Below are 27,062 nucleotides of genomic sequence, written 5' to 3'. Positions count from 1 at the left end.
GGAGGGTGGGTATGGGGATAAAGTAGCATAGAGTACAATGGGTGAGTGGGGGAGGAGATAAGGTGATAGGTCAGGGAGGAGAGTATGGAGTGGATAGGTGGAAAAGGAGCTAGGCAGGTCGGACAAGTCATGGGGACAGTGCTGAGCTGGAAGTTTGAAACTAGGATAAGGTGGGGTAAGGGGAAATGAGGAAACTGTTGAAGTCCACATTGATGCCCTGGGGTTCAAGTGTTCTGAGACGGAAGATGAGGCGTTCTTCCTCCAAGCATCTGGTGGTGAGGGAGCGGCGTTGAAGGAGGCCCAGGACCTCCACGTCCTCGGCAGAGTGGGAGGGGGAGTTGAAATGTTGAGCCACAGGGCGGTGTGGTTGATTGGTGCGGGTGTCACGGAGATGTTCCCTGAAGCTCTCTGCTAGGAGACGCCCAGTCTCCCCAATGTAGAGGAGACCGCATCAGGAGCAACGGATACAATAAATGATATTAGTGGATGTGCAGGTAAAACTTTGATGGATGTGGAAGGCTCCTTTAGGGCCTTGGATAGAGGTGAGGGAGGAGGTGTGGGTGCAGGTTTTACAGTTCCTGCGGTGGCAGGGGAAGTTGCCAAGATTGGAGGGTGGGTCGTAGGGGGGCGTGGACCTGACCAGGTAGTCAAGGAGGGAATGGTCTTTGCGGAAGGTGGAAAGAAGTGGGGAGGGAAATATATCCCTGGTGGTGGGGTCTTTTTAGAGGTGGCGGAAATGTCGGCGGATGGTTTGGTTTATGCGAAGGTTTGTAGGGTGGAAGGTGAGCACCAAGGCGTTCTGTCCTTGTTACGGTTGGAGGGGTGGGGTCTGAGGGCGGAGTTGTGGGATGTGGATGAGATGTGTTGGAGGGCATCTTTAACCACGTGGGAAGGGAAATTGCGGTCTCTAAAGAAGGAGGCCATCTGGTGTGTTCTGTGGTGGAACTGGTCCTCCTGGGAGCAGATACGGCGGTGGCGGAGGAATTGGGAATACGGGATGGCATTTTTGCAAGAGATAGGGTGGGAAGAAGTGTAATCCAGGTAGCTGTGGGAGTCGGTGGGTTTGTAAAGAAAAATGTCAGTGTCAAGTCGGTCGTCATTAATGGAGATGGAGAAGTCCAGGAAGGGGAGGGAGGTGTCAGAGATGGTCCAGGTAAATTTAAAGGTCAGGGTGTAATGTGTTGGTGAAGTTGATGAATTGCTCAACCTCCTCGCGGGAGCCAATGCAGTCATCAATGTAGCGGAGGAAGAGGTGGGGAGTGGTGCCGGTGTAAATACGGAAGATCGACTGTTCTACGTAGCCAACAAAGAGACAGGCATAGCTGGGGCCCATATGTGTGCCCATGGCTACCCCTTTGGTCTGGACGAAGTGGGAGGATTCAAAGGAGAAATTGTTAAGGGTGAGGACCAGTTCGGCCAAATGAATAAGAGTGTCGGTAGAAGGATACTGTTGGGGACGTCCGGAGAGGAAAAAACGGAGGGCTTGGATAGCCCTGAACCTTATGGACTATTAGCTTCTTAAGCAGTGTGCGACACAATACATCATCAAAAGCATCACTGAAGTTCATGTAGGCTGCATCAATTGCACGACCTTCATCTGCACTCCTAATCATCTCCTCAAAACGTTCAAATTTGTTAGACATAGTCTTCCTCCTTCCAAAGCTAAGATGGCTGTCCTTGATTAATCCTTCCTTCCCCAAGTAAAGATTAATTCTCTCCCCATGTGTTGAGTCACCAGCTTGTAGTTGCCTGATTTATCCCTACTACCCTTCTTGAATATTGGTACATTATCCATGGTCCTTCAGCCCCTTGGTTCAGGTATATCACAGTCTCTCTGCTTGATTGGTTTCTACATGTCGATTGTCCTCTACAGAAAATACAGATGCAGGGAACCTCGCTGTGTCTTCTGACTCCATACATAGCCACTTCGGACCCTGATGGATGTACTCTTTTCCTGGTTATTTTCTTGCTCCTAATCTATTTCTGAAACACATTTTGATTTTCCTTAATGTTACTTGATAGTGTTTTTTATGTCCCTTTTTCACTGTGCTAATGTATTTTTTAAGTAACTCCATTGCATATTCTATATGCCCCTAGGACAGCTGCCATTTTGAGCCTTTAGTAACTACCATGAGTGTTTTTTCCCTTTGCTGATAATGTACATCCCTTGACATCTGGGGTTCTCTGGACTTGTCGATGCCACTCTTCTCCCTTGCAATTTGTCTTGCACTCTCTCTGTTACTCCTTTTGAATGCCTGATGTGCATGTACTTGCAAGTGGCTGCTCCTAGGCCACTTTGGCCAGATTCTCTCTCTCAAAAATTAGTCTTCCACCAATTCAGTCTTTGTGGATAAGGATGGAGATGAACCAAAATAAAATTCTTAAATCTTACTGATGTACTAACTCGTGATGTCCACTAGATGGTAGTAGAACCACAGGAAACTATGAGGTGACTGAAGACATGTTGGACATCGGACCATGTCTTGATTTTAGCAATTTTGTACATTTGAAAAGTCAAATAAATCTGATTCTGTGTGCCACATAGGACTAAGGATAAGATGTAGCCTGTGATTTTTAAAAAAAAAACTGATTTTACTGCCAGTTATAAAGGGTATATTGGGAGTTATAAATGTCACAGGTAAATTTGATACAGTAGCTGTTTGTTGCATAGATTTTTTTGGCATTAAAATGCATCTTTTATAAAATGATTCTTTCCATACCAAGTAATATGGGAAATGTTTTGCAATTGAAGTATGCTTGTAGTAAAACGATTAACTTGCACTACAGTTTTTATTTCTGTTCTAACACGTTGAAAAGTCCAACATGGCCTAAGCATCCAAACTGAGTAACAAGTCCAGCTTGTTTTCCTAAAGGCCATTTTTTGAAAAATCTCATTTGCTACATTCTTGCTGAAGTAATTTGAAAACGTACCTTGGTTTGAATTAAATGTGTTTGTGCAAAGTATATTATTGCTCAATGTAATAAAATTGTTTCCATCTGTTCCTGGCAGAAGCGTGTTACCGGTCTTGTTGAGGAATTCACCCATACAAAACTAGTGAACTAATATTTCCCAGGTGTATTTGAATGGATGGAACAGAAATTTTTATTTGTCAATATTGGATATTTCCCCAGAATACACTTTACATTTCAATTGTTTGTTTTTATTTTTCAGTTGGAAAGACATCATTTTCTTTGCATTCAACTATATACATTGATTGGTTTGTATCCTTGTACTTTTACTCAACTCTATAAAATTTGCATTGATGTTAAAGAAACTCTGTATGCTGTGGTGACCATCAGGAGTCCAATGGTCTGAAAAATTTAATCAGTTAAATTGTTAATATTTAGCTGTTGGACATAAGATTAAGTGCTGTAACCCAGTGTTGTCTAATGTGAATAATAAAGTAGCCACATGTGTGGCTGTGACAAAGCTATTATGGACTTTGCATACTCATTTGTTTCGAAAATACCTTGCGCACACAGCTTATAAATTTGTTATTTGTAAACTTATTTTAAAAAAATCTGCCATTGATTGTGCAAGTTTATAGTTTTTCTCTTTCAGCGAAGTTTAGAGTTCTGTGAATTTACCCGTGAATCTTATCCAGCAAATTGATTAAATTTCACACAGATTGCTGTGAATGTTAACTCAACGAGATGTGTGGCGCTTGTCCTGACTGTCAGTCTAGCACCTGTTGAGGCATTGTCACCTTCTGCTTTGTTCTGTTCTGGAACTGTTACTCAAATTGACCACATTGTGCACAGGCTCCAAATAATATTGGTGTCTTCCTTTCATGCGCAAATATGGCACTTGAGTTTTATTTGTTCTTGGGTTGTGGGTGTAGGCCAGCATTTACTCTACATCCCCAGTTGCTCATGGGGAAGTTGAGAGTCAACCATGTTTCTGTGGCTCTGGAGTCACATGTATGTCTGACTAGGTAAGGACAGCTCATTTCCCTCCCTCAAGTACATCGGTGAACCAGATCAGTTTTATGACAACTGATAGTGGTCATATGGTCATCATTAGCCACGTCTCCACTTCAGATTTTTGTTGAATTCACATTTCAACATTTGCCATGATGGGGTTCAAATCCATTTCTCCAGAACATTGGTTTGCGATTCTAAGTAGCTAGGTTCAGTGACATTACCACTACCTCTTCATTTTCACTGAATGTGATATATTACCATATTCAAAGATCACCAATGAATAATCAAAGAAATAAAGCACTTGTGATCAAAAGACATTCGTGCATTTTGATTTTATTCCTAACATATCGGCAGTTAAGACACAAGAAGCTTTAAGTGCCTGAGGGATACAGTATTATTTGAGATCATGTGCTGACATTGGCGTCTGCTACTCCTTTTTCATTGACTAATCAAAACTACACTTAATCGTATTTTAAATTTCTAAATTTTGACATGGTTAATTTCTTTTTATTTCATTCATGTGCTGAGGGTGTTGTAAGCTATGCTAGCAGCTTATACACTGATTGATTGATTGATTGAGTTATAAAGATATACAGTACAGAAACAGACTCTTTGGCCCAACTCGTCCATGCTGACCAGATATCCTAAATTAATCTAGTTCCATTTGTCAGCACTTGGCCCAATGTCCCTCTAAGCCCTCCCTTCCTATTCATATACCCATCCAGATACCTTTTAAATGTTGCAATTGTACCAGGCTTCACCACTTCCTCTGGCAGCTCATTCCTTACATGCACCACCCTCTGCGTTGTACCTTAGGCCTCTTTTCTATATTTACCCTCTCACCCTAAACCTATGCCCTCTAGTTCCGGACTCATCCAGCCCAGACTTTGTCTATTTATCCTATCCACACCCCTCATGATTTTATAAACCTCTTATAAAGGTCACCCTTCAACCTCTGACACTTGAGGGAAAGCAGCGCCAGCCTCTTCAGCTCCTCCCTATACTCAAATCCTCCAACCCTGACAACATTTTTGGAAATCTTTTCTGAACCCTTTCAAGTTTAATAACATTCTTCCTATGGGAGGGAGACCAGGATTGCATGCAGTATTTCAACAGTGGCCTAACCAGTGTCCTGCAGAGCCATGACATAACCTCCTGTACTCAATGCTCTGACCAATAAAGGCAAGTGTACCAAACACTATCCTATCTACCTGCGACTCGACTTTAGAGGAACTATGAACCTGCATTCCAAGGTCTCCTTGTTCAGCCACACTCCTAAGGGCCTTGCCATTAAATGTATAAGTCCTGCCCTGATTTGCCTTTCCAAAATGGAGCACTTCACATTTATCTAAATTAAATTCCACCTGCCACTCCTTGGCCCATTGGCCCATCTGATCAAGATTCCATTGTACTCTTTGAGTATTGTTTTAAACCTAATCAGTTGTTGCTAATGGCATTGGAATGCTTCCTTGCCCACATCGAGCCCTTACTCTCAGTTAGGAGAAAGTGAGGACTGCAGATGCTGGAGATCAGAGCTTAAAAATGTGTTGCTGGAAAAGTGCAGCAGGTCAGGCAGCATCAAAGGAACAGGAGAATCAATGTTTCGAGCATAAGTCCTTCTTCAGGAATGAAGAGGGTGTGCCAAGCAGGCTAAGATAAAAGGTAGGGAGGAGGGACTGGGGAGAGGGGCACTGGGAATACGATAGGTGGAAGCATGTTAAAGTGGGTGATAGGCCGGAGAGGATGTGGGGGTGGAGAGGTCAGGAAGAAGATTTCAGGTCAAGAAGGCGGTGCTGAGTCTGAGGATTGGGACTGAGTAAAGGTGGGGGGATGGGAAATGAGAAAGCTGGAGAAATCTGCATTCAAATTGTCCATCATGTTTGGGTCTGCTTTCAAATGTTGTAATAAGACGCATGGTACAACGATGACAGTTTAACTTTCTGCAGTGTTTTTAATGAAGAAATGCTATGGTCAAGTGCTTTATTTTTGTTGAGTTCTTCAAATTCATTTGCAGCACTCTACAAGGTAAAGCCGTAAGGAAATCCATTCCTCAGCTTAGCTCATCCATCCTGAGTATCCATCCATTCTCTTCTTTCCCTGAGAATCCAATAACTAAATGATCCCAGGTTTTGTCCATCACCGTAAGTAGAAGTTCATTCCACATGTTCAACAGTTTGTGAAGAATTTTCTGACATCCGTTCCAATTTGCCTTTTATCAGTTTGATTCTGTGCCCAGTGTCTTGTCTTTTGTGACTGTTTAATGTCAAGTGATGTTCTTGATGTATTATTTTGACAAAATTCAATGCTTTCTTTGAGTTACTTTTGTGCTTATCACCTAAGATTCCTCAGTTCTCAACCTCAAACCTCTTTTCACATATTCCAGAATTCCAGTGTTCCCTTTTATGCCGGTAACAGAAGGAAATAAAACCTTTTAAGAGCATTATGGTGCTGCAATATGATACCCTCCTCACAACATTCTTTGAATGTCATAATTTATCAACTTTGAATTATAACTAGAACTGTACCTCAGATAGTGATGGACTCATTCAGTGCGACACGATATGCTCGCCCAGATGATATGTTTATGTCTCTGGAGCAATCTTGAACCCACAACCTTCAGATTCAGCAAGCATACATGGGCAACAAGTCAAGGCTAACATTTTATAATGTACTGTACAAAATAGTAGAATATAGGCTAATGTGATTGCAGCAGCAGTGAAATGCTACTGTGTGATGAACCTTTTAACTTCTGTAAACCAAGACAAACAAAGTATTTTTGATTGTTTTGCACAGTTAAGACCAGCATTCGAGGAGTGTGAACAACTTGTTCATGGCCCAGCATTGTTTTTCCTACATATTTGGAGGGGCTGGTTTCTGAAACACTGTACTTTTAAATATGGGAAATAATTGCCTTTGAAGTGCTTTTATATTTCAACAAAATCAGATATGCAGAGTCTGAAATGGAGGAATGGCATAGAGGCATTGTACCATATTGTGAAGTCAAATTTTTTTGTCATAAGTCTCTTCTGTTTTAATTTCTGTATCAGTCATTGCCTTATTAAAAATTCAGCCAGACTTTCTGTCCACCGCTAGTTGCCCCTGAGAAGATGGTGGTGAGCCACTTTCTTGAACAAGTGCTGGACATTTCTTTTCAGTCAACCCACAATGCCAGTAGGGAGTGAATTTCAGGATTTTGACCGCGTCACAGACTCGATAAGGGAGTTTACGGTGAAGGAACTCTTTGTAGGCAGTGATCATAATATGACTGTATTTACTCTGCAGTTTGAGAGGGAGAAGATAAAATCAGAGGTAAACAACTGAATAAAGGCAACTACAGAGGCATGAAAGGGGGAGCTGGGTAGAACTGACTGGAAAAGGAGCCGAGCAGCAAAGACACTGGAACAGCAATGGCAGAAGTTTCTGGAAGTAATTCAGGAGACACAGCAGAGATTTATCCCAAGGTAAAAAGTGGCATGATACAGGGAGGATGAGGCAACCAGGGGTGACTAGGGAAGTCAGGATAGCATAAAAATAAAAGAGAAAGCATGTAATGTGGTCAAGGTCAGTGGGAAACCAGAGGATTGAAAGTTTACAACAGAGGGCAACAAAAAAGCAATAGTGAGGAAGAAGATCAAACATGATTGTAAACTAGCTACTAATATAAAGAAAGAAAGAGTTTATTTCGATATATAAAAGGCAAAAGAGGACATTGGGCCCCTGGAAGTTGATACTGGAGAGATAGTAGTGGAGAACAATGAAATGGTTGAGGAACTGAATAATTACTCCGAGTCAGTTTTCACTTGGAAGACACAAGTAATATCTGAAAAATTCAACAGTGTGTTGGGGCAGAGCTGAGTATGGTCGCCATCACCAAAGAGAAGGTGCTCGAAGAACAGAATAGCCTGAAGTGGATAATCACCTGAACCAGATGGAGTACACCCTAGAGTTCTGAGGGAGATAGCTGAAGAGGTAGTGGAGATGTTAGTGGTGACCTTTAAGAAATCCCTAGACTCAGGGAGGGTGTCAGAGGATTGGTAAATCACTGCTGTGATAACCCGGGAGTAAGGCAAAAAATGGAAAATTACAGACCAATTAGCCAATTCTCTGTCATGGGTAAGATCCTGGAATCCATCATGAAGGATGAGATTTCTGAATACATGGCAGTGTATGGCAAAACCGGACAAAGTCAGCATGGTTTCATCAAGGCGAAATCATGCCTGACTATTCTGCTGGAATTCTTTGAGGAAGTAACGGGCTGGTTAGACCAAGGAGAGCCAATGGATGTTATCTACCTGGACTTGAAGAAAGCCTTTGACAAGGTGCAGCACAGGAGGTTACTGAGTAAGATAAGGGTCCACAGTGATAAAGGCAAGATGCTAGCATGGATAGAAGCCTGGCTGTCTGGCAAAAAGCAGAGAGTGGGGATCCTTCTCAGGATGGTACCTGGTAACAAGTGGTGTTCAGCAAGGCTCAGTATTGGGATCAAAACTTTTCACTTTTTATACATTAACAATCTAGATGAAGGAGCTGAGGGCATTCTGGCTAAGTTTGCAGGTGATACAAAGATAGATGGAGGGACAGGTAGCATTGAGGAGGCAGGGAGGCTATAGAAAGATTTGGACAGGCTAGGAGAGTGGGCAAAGAAGTGGCAGATGGAGTACAATGTGGGAAAGGGTGAGGTCAGTACTTAGGAAAGCAAATGCAGTGATGGCATTTATTTTGACAGGACCTGAATATAAAAGCAGGGATATACTTCTGAGGCTTTACGAGGCTTTGGTCAGACCACATTTGGAGACCACAGTTTTGGACCCCATATTGCAGGAAGCATGTACTGGCCCTGGAGCATATTTGAAGGAGGTTTACGAGAATAGTCCCAGGAATGAACAGCTTAATATATGAGGAATATTTGACAACTTTGGGTCTATACTTGAGTTTAGAAGGCTGGTGGGGGAAGGAATGGTTCTAATTGAAACATACAGAATACTGATTTGCCTGGACATAGTGGATGTTGGGAAGATGTTTCCATTGGCAAGAGAGACTAGGACCCGAGGGCACAGTCTTAGAATAAAGGGAAGACCTTTTAGAACGGAGATAGAGAAACTTGTTCAGCCAGAGAGTAATGAATCTATAGAATTCATTGCCACAGCAGGCTGTGGAGGCCAGGTCATTGAGTATATCTAAGACTGAGATAGATAGATAAGTTCTTGATTGTCAAGGGGATCCAGGGTTACATGCAGAAAGTGGGAGAATGAGGTTGAGGAATTCTTCAGCCATGATTGAATGGCAGACTCCAGGCTGAATGGCCTAATTTCTGCCCCTGATTGTTATGGTCATATCACGCTGAACTATTTCTAAGTCAAGATGGTGAGTGGCTTGTGGGGGGTAACTTGCAGTTGGTGATGTATTTGCTGCCCTTGTCCTTCTCAGCAGATATAAGGAGAACTTTTTCCCTGCTGTTATCAGACTTATGAATGAACTTCTCATATATTAGACTTGATCTTTCTCTGCACCTTCTCTGGAGCTGTTATCATAGATCACATTCTGTTCTATTACTTTGATGTACTTAAGTAAAATATGCGAGTAAAAAATGAGGTCTGCAGATGCTGGAGATCACAGCTGCAAATGTGTTGCTGGTCAAAGCACAGCAGGTTAGGCAGCATCTCAGGAATAGAGAATTCGACGTTTCGAGCATAAGCCCTTCATCAGGAATAAGAGAGAGAGAGCCAAGCAGGCTGAGATAAAAGGTAGGGAGGAGGGACTAGGGGGAGGGACGATGGAGGTGGGATAGGTGGAAGGAGGTCAAGGTGAGGGTGATAGGCCGGAGTGGGGTGGGGGCGGAGAGGTCAGGAAGAGGATTGCAGGTTAGGAGGGCGGTGAGGAAGGAGATGTGGCTGTGGTAACGAGTCTGTTTGAGCTGTGCAGAGGAGATGACCTGGGGGGTGCAGTGAGAGAGGGACTCACTGAAATCCTTGTAGAGGGAGGAAGAGAGCTTCTTCAAGGAAGGCATCCTTGTAAGAGGATTCGCAGTAGGTTAAAATCTTCGAGTAAAAAATGAGGTCTGCAGATGCTGGAGATCACAGCTGCAAAAGTAAAATATGTAAAAACAAGAACTGCAGATGCTGGAAACCAGAGTCTATATGAGAGTGATGCTGGAAAAGCACAGCAGGTCCGGCAGCATCCGAGGAGCTGGAAAATCGACATTTCGGGCAAAAACCTTTCATCAGGAATAGAGGCAAGGTGCCTGCAGAGTGGAGAGATAAATTCCTATCTCGATCCGTACTGGTTGTTGGCCTGGAAGATGATGTCTCACAAGGAGCCTTGGTGAATTTCTGTAATATAGCTTCGGGTCCCTTTCCTTTTTCCCTTAAGGGAGTGTGTTGTCTAGTCTGCTTTGAAAACCTCCCATTGCTGTTCTACCAGCCATATTCCAATTCCCATCCACCTGAACCACATCAAAATAACTAAAATTAGTTCTCCTGCAATTGAATATTGGTGGAAGTTCATGGCATAAAGTGGGAACAGAAATGATTGACTGGAATCATGTCATAGCTTCTGGATTTTACCGGCATCAGGAAGCAGAGAGGGGGTGGTAGGTCATTAATTGAAATATTTTGGAAGGACCAATTAACTGTAATTTTGTGGAACAATTTGGATTTCATCACTGGTGACTGCTTTAGAGTCATGCCTGGTGTAAAGAGGTCAAGATGGGACAAAAATAGAGGTTAATTGCTTTAATAAAAAAAAATTAACTGCAGATATTGGAAATCTGAAACAACCAACAGAAATTGTTGGAGAAACTCAGCAGGTCTGGCAGCATTTGTGTTGAGAAATACAGCAATGACATTTTGAGTCCAGTGACCCTTCTTCGAACTAATAGCATCTGGAAAATGTGGTATTTATCTTGATGACAAGGGGTGGGAAAGGAATAAGTGATAAGTTGAGCCCAGAGAGGGTGAGACAAGCAAAGGAATCGTTGATAGTAATCCAGGGAAGAAGAAAATTTAGATGGGTGATAGTGAGATCTGTGAATGCATGAAAATGAGTTGGCTGTGCTCAAAGTGACCCATGATATGAAAGGATGAGAGGTTTGGGGGTCGATAGAAGGCATGGAAGGTGATGTTCAGCCTTTAAAACTGTTAAACTTGCTGTTGAGTCCTGAAGGCTGCAAGGTCTCCAAGTGGAAAATGAGATGTTTTTCCTCTAGCTTTGGCTGAGCTTTGCTGGAACACTGCAGGAAGCCCAAGACAGGAAGGTTGGCTAGGGAATATGTGGTGTGTTGAAATGGCAGACAGGTGGAGCATTGGGGTCATTTTTACAGGCAGAACATAGATGTTCCATAAAGCAGTCTCTCAGTCTGCATTTTGTATCCTCAGTGTAAAGGAGACCATGTTGTGAACAGCAAATGCAGTAAACTAAATTGGATGGAGTGCAGGTAATATGCTGTTAAAAGGTGTATCTCGGGCTTTGGATTGTGAGGGATGAAATAATTGGGCAAGTTTTGCATCTTTGGTGATTGCATGGGATGTGAGCAGTGTTGGGAATGGAAGAGGAGTGGGCTAGGATGTCCAAAAGGGAATGGTCCTTGAGGAAGGCTGTCAAGGAAGCCGAGAGGAATAAGTCTGGAGGTGGAAGTGGCTTATGATCCTTTGAAAATAGAGGTTGGTGGGGTCGATTGTGAGGATTGGGGGACCTTGTCGTGGTAGCGAAGAGAAGTGGGGGCAGCAGTGCGGGAAATGAATCGGACATTACTAAAAGCCCTATCACCTTTGGAGGGTTGGGGGGTGGGGGGGGTGGGGTCCTTGAGTTGAGGAAAACAGTGGACGTTTGAGGCCTTCCTGTGGGAGCTGGCATACTCAGAACAGTTGAAGTGGAGAAGTTGGGAGAATGGAATTGAGTTCTTATAGGAAGCACGGTGCGAAGATGCACAATCCAGATGATTGTGGATATTTGTGGCTAGCCTAATCCCGGAAATGGACACCGATGTTGAGGAAGGGAAGGGAGGAAGTAAAGATAAACCAAATGAGTTTTGCTTCCAGTTTTCAGCCTGTTGTTACCTTGACTTCCTATATTCTGGACCACCTAGCATTGCAACAAATGAAACTGTTGAGCAAAGATGACATTAGTAACTGTGATGCCTCGTCAAATCATGAGGATTTGGAGGTTGTGATATGGTAATATCGAGCAGTTTTCTCCTACCGCTGTCTTTTCAGAATCATCTCAATAAGCCCTGTTATCACCTCCAACATTTGGTTCTTGATCACCCAGTACCTCAGAGCACAATAGGAATGCCAAGTGCCTTAACTTCTCTTATGTAAGCCAGATCACAATACACTATATTTGTACATGTAAACTCAAACACCAGGTTTGCATGGAAAGGAAGGCACTTTCTAAGATTCTGCCATTGAATTGCAAGTGTCTGTATGAGTATTATGCACATAATGAGCCAGGTTACTTGGGAGACCAGTGGTCTTTTGGAAATTGACATTCCAAATTACATTGATATTGCTGTGATGTAAGGCACACGACGCTGGTTAGGCTACAGTTAGCGTTTTGTATGCAGTTTTGATAACATTACATGGAGAATATGATTGCCGTAGAGTGTGCAGTGGAGACTTAGGAGAATGTTGCCAGGACTTGAAGCTCTGAAAAAGATTGAATAGCTCGGGTTATTTTGCTTTGAACAGAGGAGATTAAGGGATGACTTAGTCAAAATGATGTGAAGTTTGGAATGAGTGGTCAGGAAGGACCTGTTTCCCTCTGGTGGGAAGTCATTTAACAAGGGCATTTAGCAGTACTATATCTTGTTAGTTTTAAGGTAGAAGAATTAAAAGGGACAGCAAGAAAAACTTAGGTGTTTGGAATTTGCTTCAAAGTTTGGCGAGAGAGGCAGAAACCTTCAACTCATTCCGAATGCATGCAGATCTGCTCCTGAAGAGCTATAACGTGATCAAGTTGTGGTAAGTGGGATTAAAAAATTGCATTCAGTTGACCTGATGGACTGAATAGTTTCTTTCTGTGCTCTGTTGTTTTTAATGTTCTCCTGATACTAGAAAGAAAAACGTGACCAGTTAGAAGTAAATTTACTATATTACATTGGGGAGATAATTTTAAGTGGTATCCTCAAGAAAGTACTTTCACACATGTATTTTATGAAGCTTTTGTCAACAAGCACTTGTAAGAATGGTCACCTCAATAATGCATTCATTGATTATTTGGGCATGTGTTATTCCTGAATTTGTCCAATTTTTGGAGTACAAAACCTGGAATGGCTATCACGGAGGAAACTTTGGAGATCTCTGAACTTGTTAATATGAATGAAAACGTTCATCACTAATTACAGTTATCAATGTGATACAAACATGTACTTTGGTTAGTGTGGCAATAGTATGACAAAAGATTGTCAAGTTTGATTTTTTCACTTTATTTTGGAATTTTGCTACTTTTATGCTAAAGACGACTGTCATGCTGGACTTGTCAACTCACCTCTCTTTTTCTACTTTTGTAATTAAGATTTTGGAACTCAGAACTTTGGACCTATAAGATGGCGCCGTGTGTGGTAGCATGGTACACTTTTCACTGTGCTCTTGAGTGTACATGACAAAGAAATCTAAATCTAAAATATCTTCTGTCTTTTTCTTCTCCATCTGACCTTTTCTTTTTTTGCACTGCCTGGGCCATTCTGACCTCCTTCACCAGGTTTCAGAGTGATGAGGACTTGGATTTCGCTACCTCTATTAATTTTTTAAAACATTACTTCTTCAGCCATTTTCATCGAGGTATTTTCTGTCTGTGTATCCTCTTAAAAAACACTTCTTGAAATGGTCCAGAGCTATTTAGCAGTACTATATCTTGTTAGATTTTCACTCCATGATTTACATAATCTGAAAAAACAGTATTTTCAGGCAGGCTAGGAACGTTACGATTAACAGTGCCATAAGGGACAATATTAATTTTTAATTTCTTCAGTTATAGTTGTTGTACATTGCCCCTCAATTAGCGCCAGTAATTCCTTTGACCAAACTTTGATCAATCTGCCACAGATAAATTGGCTCACCGTTTCCTAATGTAGATTTCAGCTCTCCCAATCCTCCTCTTGGAACATGAAGTTCTATTCTGGTTTGTTATCCAGCTGAGTTTGTGCCATGCCTGGCGTGGCTCCTCAGTCTTCTGGATAGCAGTTTTCTGACTGGAATTTGGATCTGAGGTTCAAAGTTGATGTGTTTGGAATCTCTTACTTTTCTGCTGTAATTGAGCCCAAAGAGCAAGTATGCTCAATTGCTGGAATTCCAGTTGCTTCCATGTCATGGAACGTGCATATTTGCAAAGTGTTTTTAGCAACTGAAGCCTACTGTTAAATTTTCATACATTGAAATGTTACACAATTCATCACATTTCAAATATTTGAATTATTTTGAGCTGTTCCGACTTGTGCCTTTTCAAATTATTTGTACACAGTCTTTTGTGATGCTGACAGAAGCCAATAATTCAGATAATTTTCTATTTACACCCTAAATTCCCCCCCTCAGGAATTTGTAGCTAAAATTACTCCATATGAGTGAAGTGTTTTTAAAATAATATTTATTAAAAGTTGGATGCACACCTAAACTAGAGCCAGTATTGGACAATAACCTTTCTGTGCAATGTGTGTAACATCTGCAGTGGTTTTGTAGTTTGTAGAAATGCTTGGAGATAACATAGCTGTAGGAGCAATGTCAGGTCGAAACATCATGGGGATCTGCGGAGCAGTGATACTCAGATGTAATTCACCATTGCAAAACTCAACTTTTGGTTATGTGTCCTTGAGATGCTTCTGATTGGAACTTACAGGCTTCAATGGGGAAGGAAGTGGGGAGTATTGTTCATCCTCTGACTACTTGGGCACACGCCTCCTCTGAACAGAGGCATGGGGATTAGATTGGCTAGAGGTTGCATGTGACCTGGAATGGAAACAGAAAGACTGATTTAATAAGTGCTTCAACTCATCTTAAAATTAGCTTCATGTACTACAACTATTTGTTGTTGAATATTTACAACTGATTTTATATTGTCACTTTGCACAATTAGGCTCTTTCAACAGCCATAAGATGATTGACAAGTTGGTCTTTTATCATGAAATTGGTGTAAGGCTATCCACAATGTCCAAGAGACTCTTCTGTTTTTTCCAACAATTACTCTTAGATTTTTTAAATATGCACATGGACGGCTTGAAGAAAAGCCCTCGTCTGTGAAAAATCAGGAGCAACAACGAAACTCTTAGTGTGTGTGTGTGTGTGTGTGTGTGTGTGTGTGTGTGTGTGTGTGTGTGTGTGTGTGTGTATACACCATGAAATACTCACCCATGAAACTGCCAACCTCAAACCAGTGACATAATCCTAGGATTTAGCAAAATTCATCTGTTCTGTGTTTGAAATTTTATTCTGATACCTGATTTTAGCTAAATCGTTTAATCATATGGAATCAGTGGGAGCTCCCTTTCTGACAACACTGTGGGTGCATCTAAACTTCATAGTCACCTTCTGAAGGACAGTTGAGACTGAGGACTTACTCATATCCCAGGAAAGAATTAAATAGTTGTGTATTATACGTAAGCAAGTCTTTTATAGCAGGTTATTTAATACTTTGTGAAATAGAGCAACAAAATAGTAATTTCCCAGTATGGTGAAGTTTTGACTTTGAAAAATTAATAAATAAATTGCGGGCTTAAATCAAGTAGAATGAACTTCTATAGTTTTACTAGTGGTAAAGCTTTGACCAATGCGGTATATGTTCTGTTCATAAGATTTGTTCATCACTTGTCCATACTTTAATCCTTCATATAATTGAATAATGCACATTTAGTAACCCAGAATGCAGCCTGCTATTTGCCGAGTCCTTAGACTCTGCACTCGATCTACAAAGGAAAAATTATCCATTTCGGACATGACGCGTAAAATGGCAAAATTCCCAGGACGTGATCAGGTGTACCCTAGAACTCTGTGGGAAGCTAGGGAAGTGATTGTTGGACCCCTTGCTGAGATATTTGTATCATTGATAGTCACAGGTGAGGTGCCGGAACACTAAAGATTGGTTAACGTGCCATTATTTAAGAAAGGTGGTGAGGAAAAGCCAGGGAACTACAGACTGGTGAGCCAGACATCGATGGTGGGCAAGTTATTGGAGGAAATAGTGAGAGGCGGGATTTACATGTATTTGGAAAGGCAAGGACTGATCAGGGATAGTCAGCATGGTTTGTGTGTGGGAAATCTTATGCACTTGATTAGTACTACTTCATCTAACTCAGAGGATTAATGACGGCAGAGCGGTAAACGTGATCCAAATGGCCTTCAGTAAAGTGTTTAACAAGGCTTGAAGGTGGAAGACAGAGGGTGGTGGTGGAGGGTTGCTTTTCAGACTGGAGTCCTGTGACTAGTGGTGTGCCACAAGGATTGGTGTTATGTCCACTGCGTTTTGTCATTTGTTTCAATGATTTGGATGTAAACATAAGAGATGTAGTTAGTAAGTTTGCAGATGACACCGAAATTGGAGTTGTGGTTTACAGCGAAGATGGTTACCTCAGATTACAATGGGATCTTAATCAGAAGGGGCAATGGGCTGAGGAATGGCAGATGGAGTTTAATTTAGATAAATATGAGGTGTTGCATTTTGGAAAAACAAATCGAAGTAGGACTTATACACTTAATGGTAAAGTCCTGTGGAGTATTGCTGAACAAAGAGCCCTTAGAGTGCAGGTTCAGAGTTTCTCGAAAGTAGAGTCGCAGGTAAATAAGCTAGTGAAGAAGGCGTTTTGGTTAGAGTATTGAATGTAGGAGTTGGGAGTCCATATTGTGGCTGTACAGGACATTGGTTAGGCCACTTTTGGAATATTGTGTGTAATTCTGGTCTCCTTCCTTTCAGAAGGATGTTTGAAACTTGAAAAGGTTTACAAGGATGTTGCCAAGGTTGGAGGATTTGAGTATAGGGAGCGGTTGAATAGGCTGGGGCTGTTTTTCCTGGAATGTCAGAGGGTGAAGGCTGACCTTTATAGGGGTTTATAAAATCATGAGGAGCATGGATAGAGTAAATATACAAGGTCTTTTCCCTGGGGTGGGGGATTCCAGAACTAGAGGGCATAGGTTTAGGGTGAGAGGGGAAAATTTCAAAGGGACCTCATGGGCAACTTTTTCACGAAGAGGGTGGTGAGTGTATGGAATGAGCTGCCAGAGGAAGTCTTGGAGGTGGGTACAATTACAGTATTTAAAAGGCATTTGGATGGGTACATGAATAGGAAGGGTTTAGAGAGATATGGACCAAGTGCTGGAAAATGGGACAAGATTAGGTTAGGATATCTGGTCGGCATGGACGAGTTGAACAGAAGGGTATGTTTCCATGCTGTACATCTCTATGACTCTCTGAAATTGACATTGAGGGAGTGAAAGCAGGTGTCCTATAAATCTTTTAAAGCAGTACTGTTGACTTTTACATGGAAACTCTACAATACTGACATTTGAACTTGTGAATAGTCATAAAACTCTTTTATCTGTATTTTTATAATGCACCATATGATTCTATTAAATATGATTTATTATTTGGAATTGTTCTAATTTGATTCATTTCCTTCAAGGTTGGACCATCCTGTTTTGTCTAATATATATTAATGCATTAAGTACACATACACACATGCAAAATAAGATCTATTAAAAGATTCCAGTTAATTTATGCTCCAAATCAACTTTTGGAAAGAGGTTTCTCAAAACATTCAAAATGTTATCTTGAAGTATGTACAATTTGGAACTTGACAGCATGAAAGCATCCATGGTTTTCAAAAAGATATTTTGTTCGAATAGTTCTATACTTGTTTAGTTACCGTTATTATTCTTATTCAAATCTTTATTCACTTACCATTTTAAAGCTAATGTTTGATTTCCTTTCATTATTGTATCTGGTGGATCATTCCGTATGCTAATATTCATTCAATGTACATTCTCCATCTTATGAGGGAAATTCATTTACCCCCGTACTGTATTATTTCTTCAAATACCTCTCTTAATTGTGCCAGGCACGGCTTACATACAATTTAAGTTTATTCCTGATGAAGGGCTTTTGCCCGAAACGTCGATTTCGCTGCACTTTGGATGCTGCCTGAACTGCTGTGCTCTTCCAGCACCACTAATCCAGAATCTGGTTTCCAGCATTTGCAGTCATTGTTTTTACCTGTACAATTTAAGTGAGCTGTCCTGAAATAACAAATGTCCAAGTGAGAATTTTATCCCACATTTTAGTTTCTGGAAGGCCACCCATTGCTGTTGCTCACCCAGCTCAAGCGACAGCGAACCACGATGTGTTTTCAATATTATGTGCTTACCTATAGTTACCTATACGATTCTTTACAGTGTCTTGTTTCTGCAACTTCACTTGTTTTCATGGAAAAGACAAGTCCCAATTTTGTATCTTCATTGTCTCTCACTCACGAAATGATTTTTAAAAAAAAAATCTAGTCACTCCAATGATTTCTGCAACTTTTATGGTGTGTTCCATTTTTCATTCCTTCATTCTTGCCAAATTTTCTTTTGCTGTTTAGCTTGAATTTCTTTTTTTGTATTTATTAATCACCCTAAAGTTGCTGTAGTTATATTTTAATCCCATTCGTGGACGACTACTTGTTAAGGCTATTTTGGCTCACGTGGACCTCGTTCGAGTGTGTTCCAGAAAGATGCCAATTGTGTGGATTCAATCTCCATGCCACCTGTGATAGTTCATTGGCCTGTGTCTTTGCCTTGTCCCTTCTCTGTAGTTTAAGTGTAGCTTTAGTGTCACCAGTCTCTCTCTCTCTCTCTCTCTCTCTGTCTCTCTCTCTCTCTGTCTCTCTGTCTCTCTGTCTCTCTCTCTCTCTCTCTCTCTCTCTCTCTCTCTCTCTCTCTCTCTCTGTCTCTCTGTCTCTCTCTCTGTCTCTAATGGAGAGAGACATCTATGGTCCTTTGTGGACTACAGAGGAGCTCATTCAAGGCATTTGATATGAACCAATCTTTCCATTTATCATCTCTTATTTCAGTCTGTCCATGGTTGGATCATGGCCATTTTTAGAAAGAAGTCTAAATATTTAAGAGGTATGTGCTGTCAAGAAGATGACTTAAGATTTGATGTTTTCATAGCAATTGTGTGCCAAGTTCCTGTTGCTTGCCATGTTGACTGTAACAGGCAGCATACTGTTGAAGGCCTTATGTTGACCCTCAGGCATTCAATGATTTGTGATATGGAGATATATGGTTGGCATATATTGGCAGGAAAGAAATGTAATTTTTAGCTTCCAACTACTATTTAAATAATTTAATTGAATGGTTCTGTCAGTGACTTGCTGGAATATTTAGGAGATATTATCTGTCTTAAAAATGTTAGGAAGCGCATTGTTGGTATAAGTAAGCCTTGCAACCTGTGCTGGCAACTGGAGAAATCAAATACAAAATAAACAAGCCTCAAGGAAGACTAGTGATTGCAATAACCTTGAGTCCCCTTTCGACAAGTAGAAATGTATGAAAGACTTGAAATAAAAACAGTTATTGCTGTGTGGATGAGCTCATTCAGAAACTAAGGTCTTGAGTTGTGGATGGAAGTGCTACTGCTAAGCATGGTTCCAGATGTTGAGTGCTGCATAGAACACTGCTGTTTCATGTGATGGACTGAGGAAAGGATTATCCATGAGTATTGTAACTGAGTTTCAATATTTTGTTCTATTGTCAGCTCAGGAATGTATGAAATCCTGTGTTTCTTATATCTTAAAATTCTATTCAAATGTGCTTGTATATGTTTGTGTTTATGCATTGATTTATTTAATAATAAAATTTTCCAGTGAACTGTTAAGTCAGGAAAGAGCATTTTTCCTGTTGGCTTTGTGTTGCCTCTTAATTACTTTTTTTTTTGGACCTGTTTCTTCCTGTTTGCTTTGGGCTTTGCTCCCTCCAGCTTTTTTTTTTGTTTCTCATATTTTTTCCTGTTACTTTCCTTTGTTTTCCTTTTTGATTGGCATTGTGTGGGAAAGGGATTCACCAACATTGCATCCTCAAGGTAGGTCGGAGTTGAAGGGAAATAGTGGCCTGTTGCAAATACAGTCCCCTCCCTTTTCTTATCTCATGTTGTTCTCTTTCCACCCCCCCCCCCCCCCCCCCCCCCCCAAAACCTTTGTTCACAGTATGCAACCTACTCAACTCAAGGCGATGAAAGGCAGCAACACATGTTATATATTCAGATTTCTGCTTGGAAGCAGATGGATGTGGGTCAGTTCTGTGAAGGTTTTTTGGAAAGGTCATGAAGTTGGAACATATGAACAAGCAGTATGAGTAGTCCACTCAGCCCCTTGAGCCTGTTCTACTATTTCGCCAAAGTAATGACTGATCTGAATTGTCACCTCAAACCCACATTACCACTTCATGGGTGAGAGAATGGCCAAGTAGGATTAACTGTTAATCCAGAAACTCGGGGAAGGTTCTAAGAAATAGAGTTCAAATCTCGTTGTAGCAGATGGTGGAATCTGAAATCACTAAATATTAGAATAACGAAACCATTGTTAATTGCCAGAAATACCCTTCTGATTCACTCATGTTCTTTTCGGGAAGGAAGTTTGCCATGCTTGTCTGGTTTGGCCTACATGTGCCCCCAGACCTCTACCAATGTGGACGACTATCAACTGCCCTGTAAAATGACCTAGAAAGCTACTCAGTTGTACTAATAGTAACCAGGAGGCAATAGGAAATAGGATTAAGTTGTTTGGCCCCTTGAGCTTGATCACCATTCATAATGGTCATGGCTGATTCAACATACCTCCTAGCCACTTTTATGCATTTCGCCTACTGATAAATAATCTACAAAGTCTCAAAAAAACGAATTAAACCAGATAGACTGCTGGAAACAACACTAACAGCAGAAACAGTCCTGTCAACCTTACAATATCCTCCTTACGAACATACGGGGGGCTAGTGCCAAAATTGGGAGAGCTGTCTTACAGACTAGTTCAAGCAACAGCCTGATATTGCCTGCAAGGTGTTATTTCATCAGTATAATTAATTCAGTTCTGCTATAACACACATTTCTTCAACACAAATTGGGTATGACGTGATTGAAGAATTTAGACCATTATTTGTAGAATGTGAAATTTCCTTGCATATATTGGCTATATTGCGATTCTGATCCCATTGGTTTAAATGTTGCAGCTATTACATGATTTTCTTAACGCTGGCTCCCACAGGAATGGAACTTCTGTGTTATATCAGAACAGGCGGTATCGCAGACACCACTATCACTTCTTTTGTGGAATTTTTTTTTCCTCTTGATGAAGGGATCAGTGACCATGGGCATGGATTTAAGATAAAGGGCAGAAGGTTTAGAGGAGATATGAGGAAAAATACCTTTTTCATCCCAGAGGAGCTGGTCTGTAAAGGTGGTAGAGGCAGAGACCCTCAATGTTGAAGAATATTCAGATCTACACTTGTGATGCCATGTAAGATTATGGGCCAACTGCTGAATAATGGAATTTGAATGGGTAGTTTCATTTTACCGGTGCAGACTCAATGGGACAAAGGGCTTTTTTCTGTGTCTTAGATCTCTGTCCCGTCCCACTGACAGGATGTACCCAGCAGAAGTGGTAGCACAATGGTAAACAGTTTGGAAGGAGTTGCCTGAGGAGTCCTCAACCTTGACTCCAGACACCATGAACACTCATGGCATGAGGTCAAACCTGGGCAAGGAAACCTTCTGTTGATTATCATATACATACACAGCTGATGATGCTGTTCGGTTCCTTGTTGAATAGCACTTGGTGGAAGCACTGAGGGTGGCACGAATACAAATGTACTCTGGGTGGGGATTTCAATGTCTTCCACTAAGATTGGCTTGACTGCAGCACTACTGATCAAGCCAGTCACATAGCTGTTAGCTTGGGTTTGCAGAAGGTGATGAGGGAACTAACATGAGGCAAAAAACATGTGATCTCATCCTAACAATCTACTTGCAAGTGCATCTGTCCATGACCGTATTGGTCAGTGTAACCATTGTATAGTCCTTTTGGAAACAAAGTTCTGCCTTCAAGTTAATACTGCCACACAATACAATGCAAGGGATTATCAGCATACTGAATGGCATATACTTTGAACAGATCTAGCAACACAAGACTGGACATCCATGAGGCTCTATGGGTCATCAGCATTGTGCTCCTTTGTTACTGACCCATTAACTAAGGGGAATAACCACTTTCTATCCACACTGTTTATGCTCTCTCATAATCTTATGCACTTCAACCTTCTTGACTCCAAAGAAAACAACCTAGGTTTATCAGCCTCTCTTTTGCGAAAGTGCTCCATTGCTGGAAATATCTTGGTGAGTCTCCTTTGCAACTCCTCCAGTGCAATCACATCCTTCCAATAGTGCGGTGACCAAAACTGTACCCAGTATTCCAGTTTGGCCTTACCAACATTTTGCACAACTCTAACATGACCTCCTTGTTCCTTTAAAATCTACACCTTGACTGATTAAAGACAGTGTGCTGTTTGTTGCCATAGCAGTCTTGTTAACCTGTCCAACCAATTTCTAACCTGAGAATGCAACTTTTAAAAAAAGGTTTTGTGATTTACACATGAAAGAAGTGAAACTATCACTGTATTCGAACAGGTGAAAGACTCAGCAGACAATCAAGGTATTTTTCAATGTATAATTTCAGTTACATCACACTGTAAATTTTTGCTATAAATTCTGTGCCTTAGAATTGTGTCCTCCACAATCACGTGATGAAGGAGCGGCGCTCCGAAAGCTAGTGTGTTTCCAATTAAACTTGTTGGACTATAACCTGGTGTTGTGTGATCTTTAACTTTGTATACCCCAGTCCAACACTGCCATCTCCAAATCTGCCACTGACGTCAGACGAACTGGGTCTAGAATTACCTGATCTATTGCCACCCTTCTAGAACAAAGGAACCACATTAGCTATAATCCAGTCATCTGGCAGTTCATCGTGGCCAGCAAAGTACTAAATATCTCTGCCAGGGTCTCCTTTGCCTCCCATAGCAGCCTGCGATATATCTTATCAGGTCTTGGGGATTTATGCATTTAATGCCTGTCAAAACATCAAATACCTCCTTGTTATTAATCAGAACATGTTCTTGAATCTCTCTATCCCAGGCTACCATGACTTTCTCCTCTGTAAATACAGATGAGAAGCAACGATTTAAAACCTCACCCCTCGTTCCTTTGCTTTCTGATGGGTCCCACTCATTCTTTGGTAATCCTCTTAGTTTTAACATACTACTAAAAAGCTTTGGGGTTTTTCTTGATCCCATCTGCCAAATGATATTTTGAGGTCTCTCCTCACTACTTCCAGTGTTTCTACCTTTCTGGTTTGTGATAAATTGAAGTGTGATGGGTTCAAGGTTGTAGTCTTCATTATGGCATTAATATTATTTGTGACGAGCTGTTCCACTGGTATGCAGTTGGTCAAGGTCGTGTATTCGCTTCCTAAGTTGGAATTCCGAGCAATACTTTAAATGTAATCGAGAGCAAATGAATTTTACGGAGTCATGTTTTGATTGTAAAATTGTTATTCCTTTCAGGGAACATCTACAAATGACAGAAACATTCACTCACAAGTTGACATAGGCGGGATTGAACGAAGGCGAGAACATTGAACTAGTCCACAGATAATCTTGCCTTGCTGCTGAGCGCAAACCTGGTATTCCTGTGTGACATTTTGCTGAAGGAATCATGCCAGCGTTATCAACAGGATCTGGAAATGATACAGGTATGGAAACTCAGTTTCAGATTTGGGAACCTCCTGGATTTAACTTGAATTTTGCTATGATTATTAGTATTTGTGCTGAATTGTGCAATTTTGTTCACATTGGAAGAGGGAAATTAGATCAAAAGGGTAGTGTAAATTCTGAAGGATTACTCACCTGTAATAACAGAGTGGCATTTATCTCTCAAGAAAGAAACCTGACATCTGTTCCACAGACTTGTTTGTGCCTGCACCTGATTATATCATGTGCAAGCTATGGAAAGTAAACGACAAGAATCTTCTAGAAGCAGAGGAACTGATGTGGTCACCTCTAGCTTCCATTAGTGTTTCTTCAGCTTTATAGTTCAATGTTCTTTTGGTTTGTCTGAAATGTTTCTGTGATCACTAATTTCAAACTGATGTGACAGTTACATGCCAATCAACTCAAGTGCTGTGGTACTTCAGTGCTTTTGCTGTTTCTATCTAATGCAGCTCAATTGATTGTTTTTCTCTCTATATACCCACCCTTCCACATTTCCTGCAGTTTCAGTGAAGTATCTGAAAAGTTGCAAAGGCTTTTCTCTTGAATGGAGGTCATATTCTGAAAATACACATTTTAATATTTTAGCTAAGTTCTTCCTTTGCAAGAGTTCGATATTTTTAAAAGTAAGACTGTGTCTGATTTGAAAGGTTGCACAAGCTGACCTTGCATGCTTTTGATGAGAATGGCCTTTGATAAGTTTGTTCTCTACTGCATAACTGTAGGCACTCCATCTTCAAATTGTCAGCCTTTGAAAATGCTTTTGAAATATCTATAATGCCAATTAACGTACAAAGTAGATTTTTTCAACCTTTCGAGACCAGACAAATTTTTGTACTAAAATCTGACTGCAAGAAATTATTGAAGTGTAGCAAAATGCAGATGATCACAATGTGACCTCAAGTTCACCAGAAATCCCGACACAACTTGAACCCAGATGCATGACAGCATATCAGTTGTTATCCTTGTAGATATCTTAAAGGAGCAGCTGTTGTTTGGGATTTTGCATATAGTACTATGACTGAGTGAGTTCTTCATACCAAGTGCTTTGATCATGCTTCAGGAACTTAAAAATGAAGATTAAGTTTTTCGATCAAAAATTGATCTAAAATTTCCACATAAAATCAACTGTGCAAAGCAGCACTATCCACCCTGTAATCTTATTTTGGAACACAATATTTTCAGACCAATGCAGCTTAAAGAAAGTAACACCTGGCTGATATGAAGGTACAGCCTGTCAATGTGAAGAGTAGCGTGATCATTTAGTGATTCATGTAATATATTAAGTTGCATTGATATCAGCCAAGTTCGTTCTAGTCTTGACACATTTTGTATAATAAAATGAGAATAAATGTGACAAGGTTTAAAACTGTTCATAACCAGCTTCTATGAAATCAAAATTACTTAGGAGCTGTGAGGAAACTTTTGGAGGTCGGTGTGGATTTGTTAGGCCAAATGGCCTGATTCCACATTGTAGAAAATTATGTCTTATTTTGAGGGGATTTGAATGTAAGAGTAGGAAGATTATGCTTCATTTTTACAGGGCATTGGAGTTTTCTGTATCTGATTGATCAAAGTACTAGTCACTGTACTTTGGGAAGGATGTTAATATTTAGGAGCAGTTAAGAGAAGGCTTCCTGCACAAATACTTGGAATGCGCAAATTGCCTTAAAAGGAAAGGTTATCCTGGCTAGGCTTGTGTTCTCTGGAATTTCCAAGAGTCAAAGGTTGTTTAGCTGAAACACGTAAGATTCTTTGCGAACTTGGCTGAGTGGATGTTATAGGGATACTTCCTGTTGTGGGAAAATCTAGAGCTAGGGGTCACAGTTTAAAAATAAAGCATTGCCCATTTAAGTTGCCAGAGAGGAATTTTTTTGCTACTGAGGACTGAAGTTTCAAGGAACTATGAAACTGTATGCCAAGGTCTCTTCATTTAGCAACACTCCCCAGGACCTTACCATTAAATGTATAAGTCCTGTTCTGATTTACCTTTCCAAAATGCAGCACCTCGCACTTATCTAAATTAAACTTCATCTGCCACTCCTCGGCTCATTGGCCCATCTGATCAACATCTTGTTGTACTCTGGGGTAACCTTGTTCTCTGTTCAGTACACCTCCAATTTTAGCATCATCTGCAAACATACTAACTATACCTCCTATGTTCACATCCAAATCATTTATATAAATGACAAAAAGCAGTGGACCCTGCACTGTTCCTGATAGCCTTCCACTGGTCACAGGCCTCCAGTCTGAAATCTACCCTCCACCACCACCCTCTGTCTTCTACCTTCAAACCAGTTCTGTATCCCAATGCTAGTTCTCCCTGTATTCCATGAAATCTAACCTTGCTAACCAGTCTACAATGAGGAACCTTGTCGAACACCTTACTGAAGTCCATATAAATCATGCCCACTGCTCTGCCCTCATCAGAGATTTGCAGGAATATAGAGTTAAGGTCTAAATTTGACCACCCATAATTTTACTGAATGACTTGGCTTGAAGGGCCGAAGGGTCTATGGTTGTTTCTTGTTTGAATGTTTGTAGAAAAGATTTCTGATGATCAACGCAATACTCATTTGGACTGAGTCTGCCTTCTAAACTTGCAGAGTTTTTTTTACATTTTGACATTATTAGTAATACTGATTTGTTGGGCAGATTACAGCAATAGAAGTTACACAGGAGTTTTGCAATCAGCTAGTTTGATTTTACTGAAGCTATAATTGAGCTACAGGTGGCACATAGTGTCATTTCACACACATTTTGATTTCTCTCTTTGACAGCATTGCATATGTACTATATTTCACCCATCATACAGAATTGAGGACTGATTGATTTGTAGCAACATGCACCTTTATTTGACAGTGTCAAAGTACAACAGAGCCCTCCAGAGCATTCTTAAAGTGTGCTTTGAAAGAAGAAAAAAGGTCTTACTGACTTTTTGCCAAAAACTGAGCCTGGTACCTTTACAACCTGTTGCCTGTGCTGAATTTAAACTGTATACTCAACATCTAGTGGTATTAAAATAACGAGTTTTGCATACTTCAGAGAGCTGTGTCAGGGATTAATGAGCAACTTTATGTTCAGTTGAAATTTGCTGCTGTTTGTTGCAGTCAATCTTAATGAGCTAGAATTAGTTCCCAAAATTGTGAAGCTAACATTGCTACTGTTATTTGTCTGTAGTAGGCACAGCAGTTTCAGATGAGGCGTGGGTATGTGGTTAAATGTTAATGTACAAAGATTGCTATCAGAATTCTGCCAGTATTTCTATGAAAATGATAGTCTCCTCTCAGCTTCAGCATTAAAAATGCATTGAATGACGTCAAGTCACTGTATTTGTGGAGTAGCTGAGCACCAAACCCACTGCAG

At 40.8% G+C, this 27,062-nt stretch overlaps 1 protein-coding gene across 4 annotated transcripts in view; it reads left to right on the top strand.

Moving 5' to 3' along the window:
• The window catches only part of mpp7a (MAGUK p55 scaffold protein 7a), a 419,376-nt gene that overhangs the window by 120,580 nt on the left and 271,734 nt on the right, over positions 1-27,062 (top strand). For 3 of the 4 annotated variants that reach the window (XM_060825039.1, XM_060825038.1, XM_060825037.1), the window contains exon 3: positions 23,493-23,680. The exons of the other annotated variant lie outside the window; for it this stretch is intronic. In XM_060825039.1, coding sequence (XP_060681022.1) covers positions 23,672-23,680 — 9 coding nt within the window. In that variant the 5' untranslated portion in view covers positions 23,493-23,671. The remainder of the gene's footprint in view (positions 1-23,492; positions 23,681-27,062) is intronic. 4 annotated transcript variants of the gene reach the window in all.

This window comes from Hemiscyllium ocellatum, chromosome 5 (genome assembly GCF_020745735.1).
Source record: "Hemiscyllium ocellatum isolate sHemOce1 chromosome 5, sHemOce1.pat.X.cur, whole genome shotgun sequence".
NCBI lineage: Eukaryota > Metazoa > Chordata > Chondrichthyes > Orectolobiformes > Hemiscylliidae > Hemiscyllium > Hemiscyllium ocellatum.
Note: the sequence above shows the minus strand (reverse complement) of the source record. Positions and strands in the feature narration are given on the sequence as shown.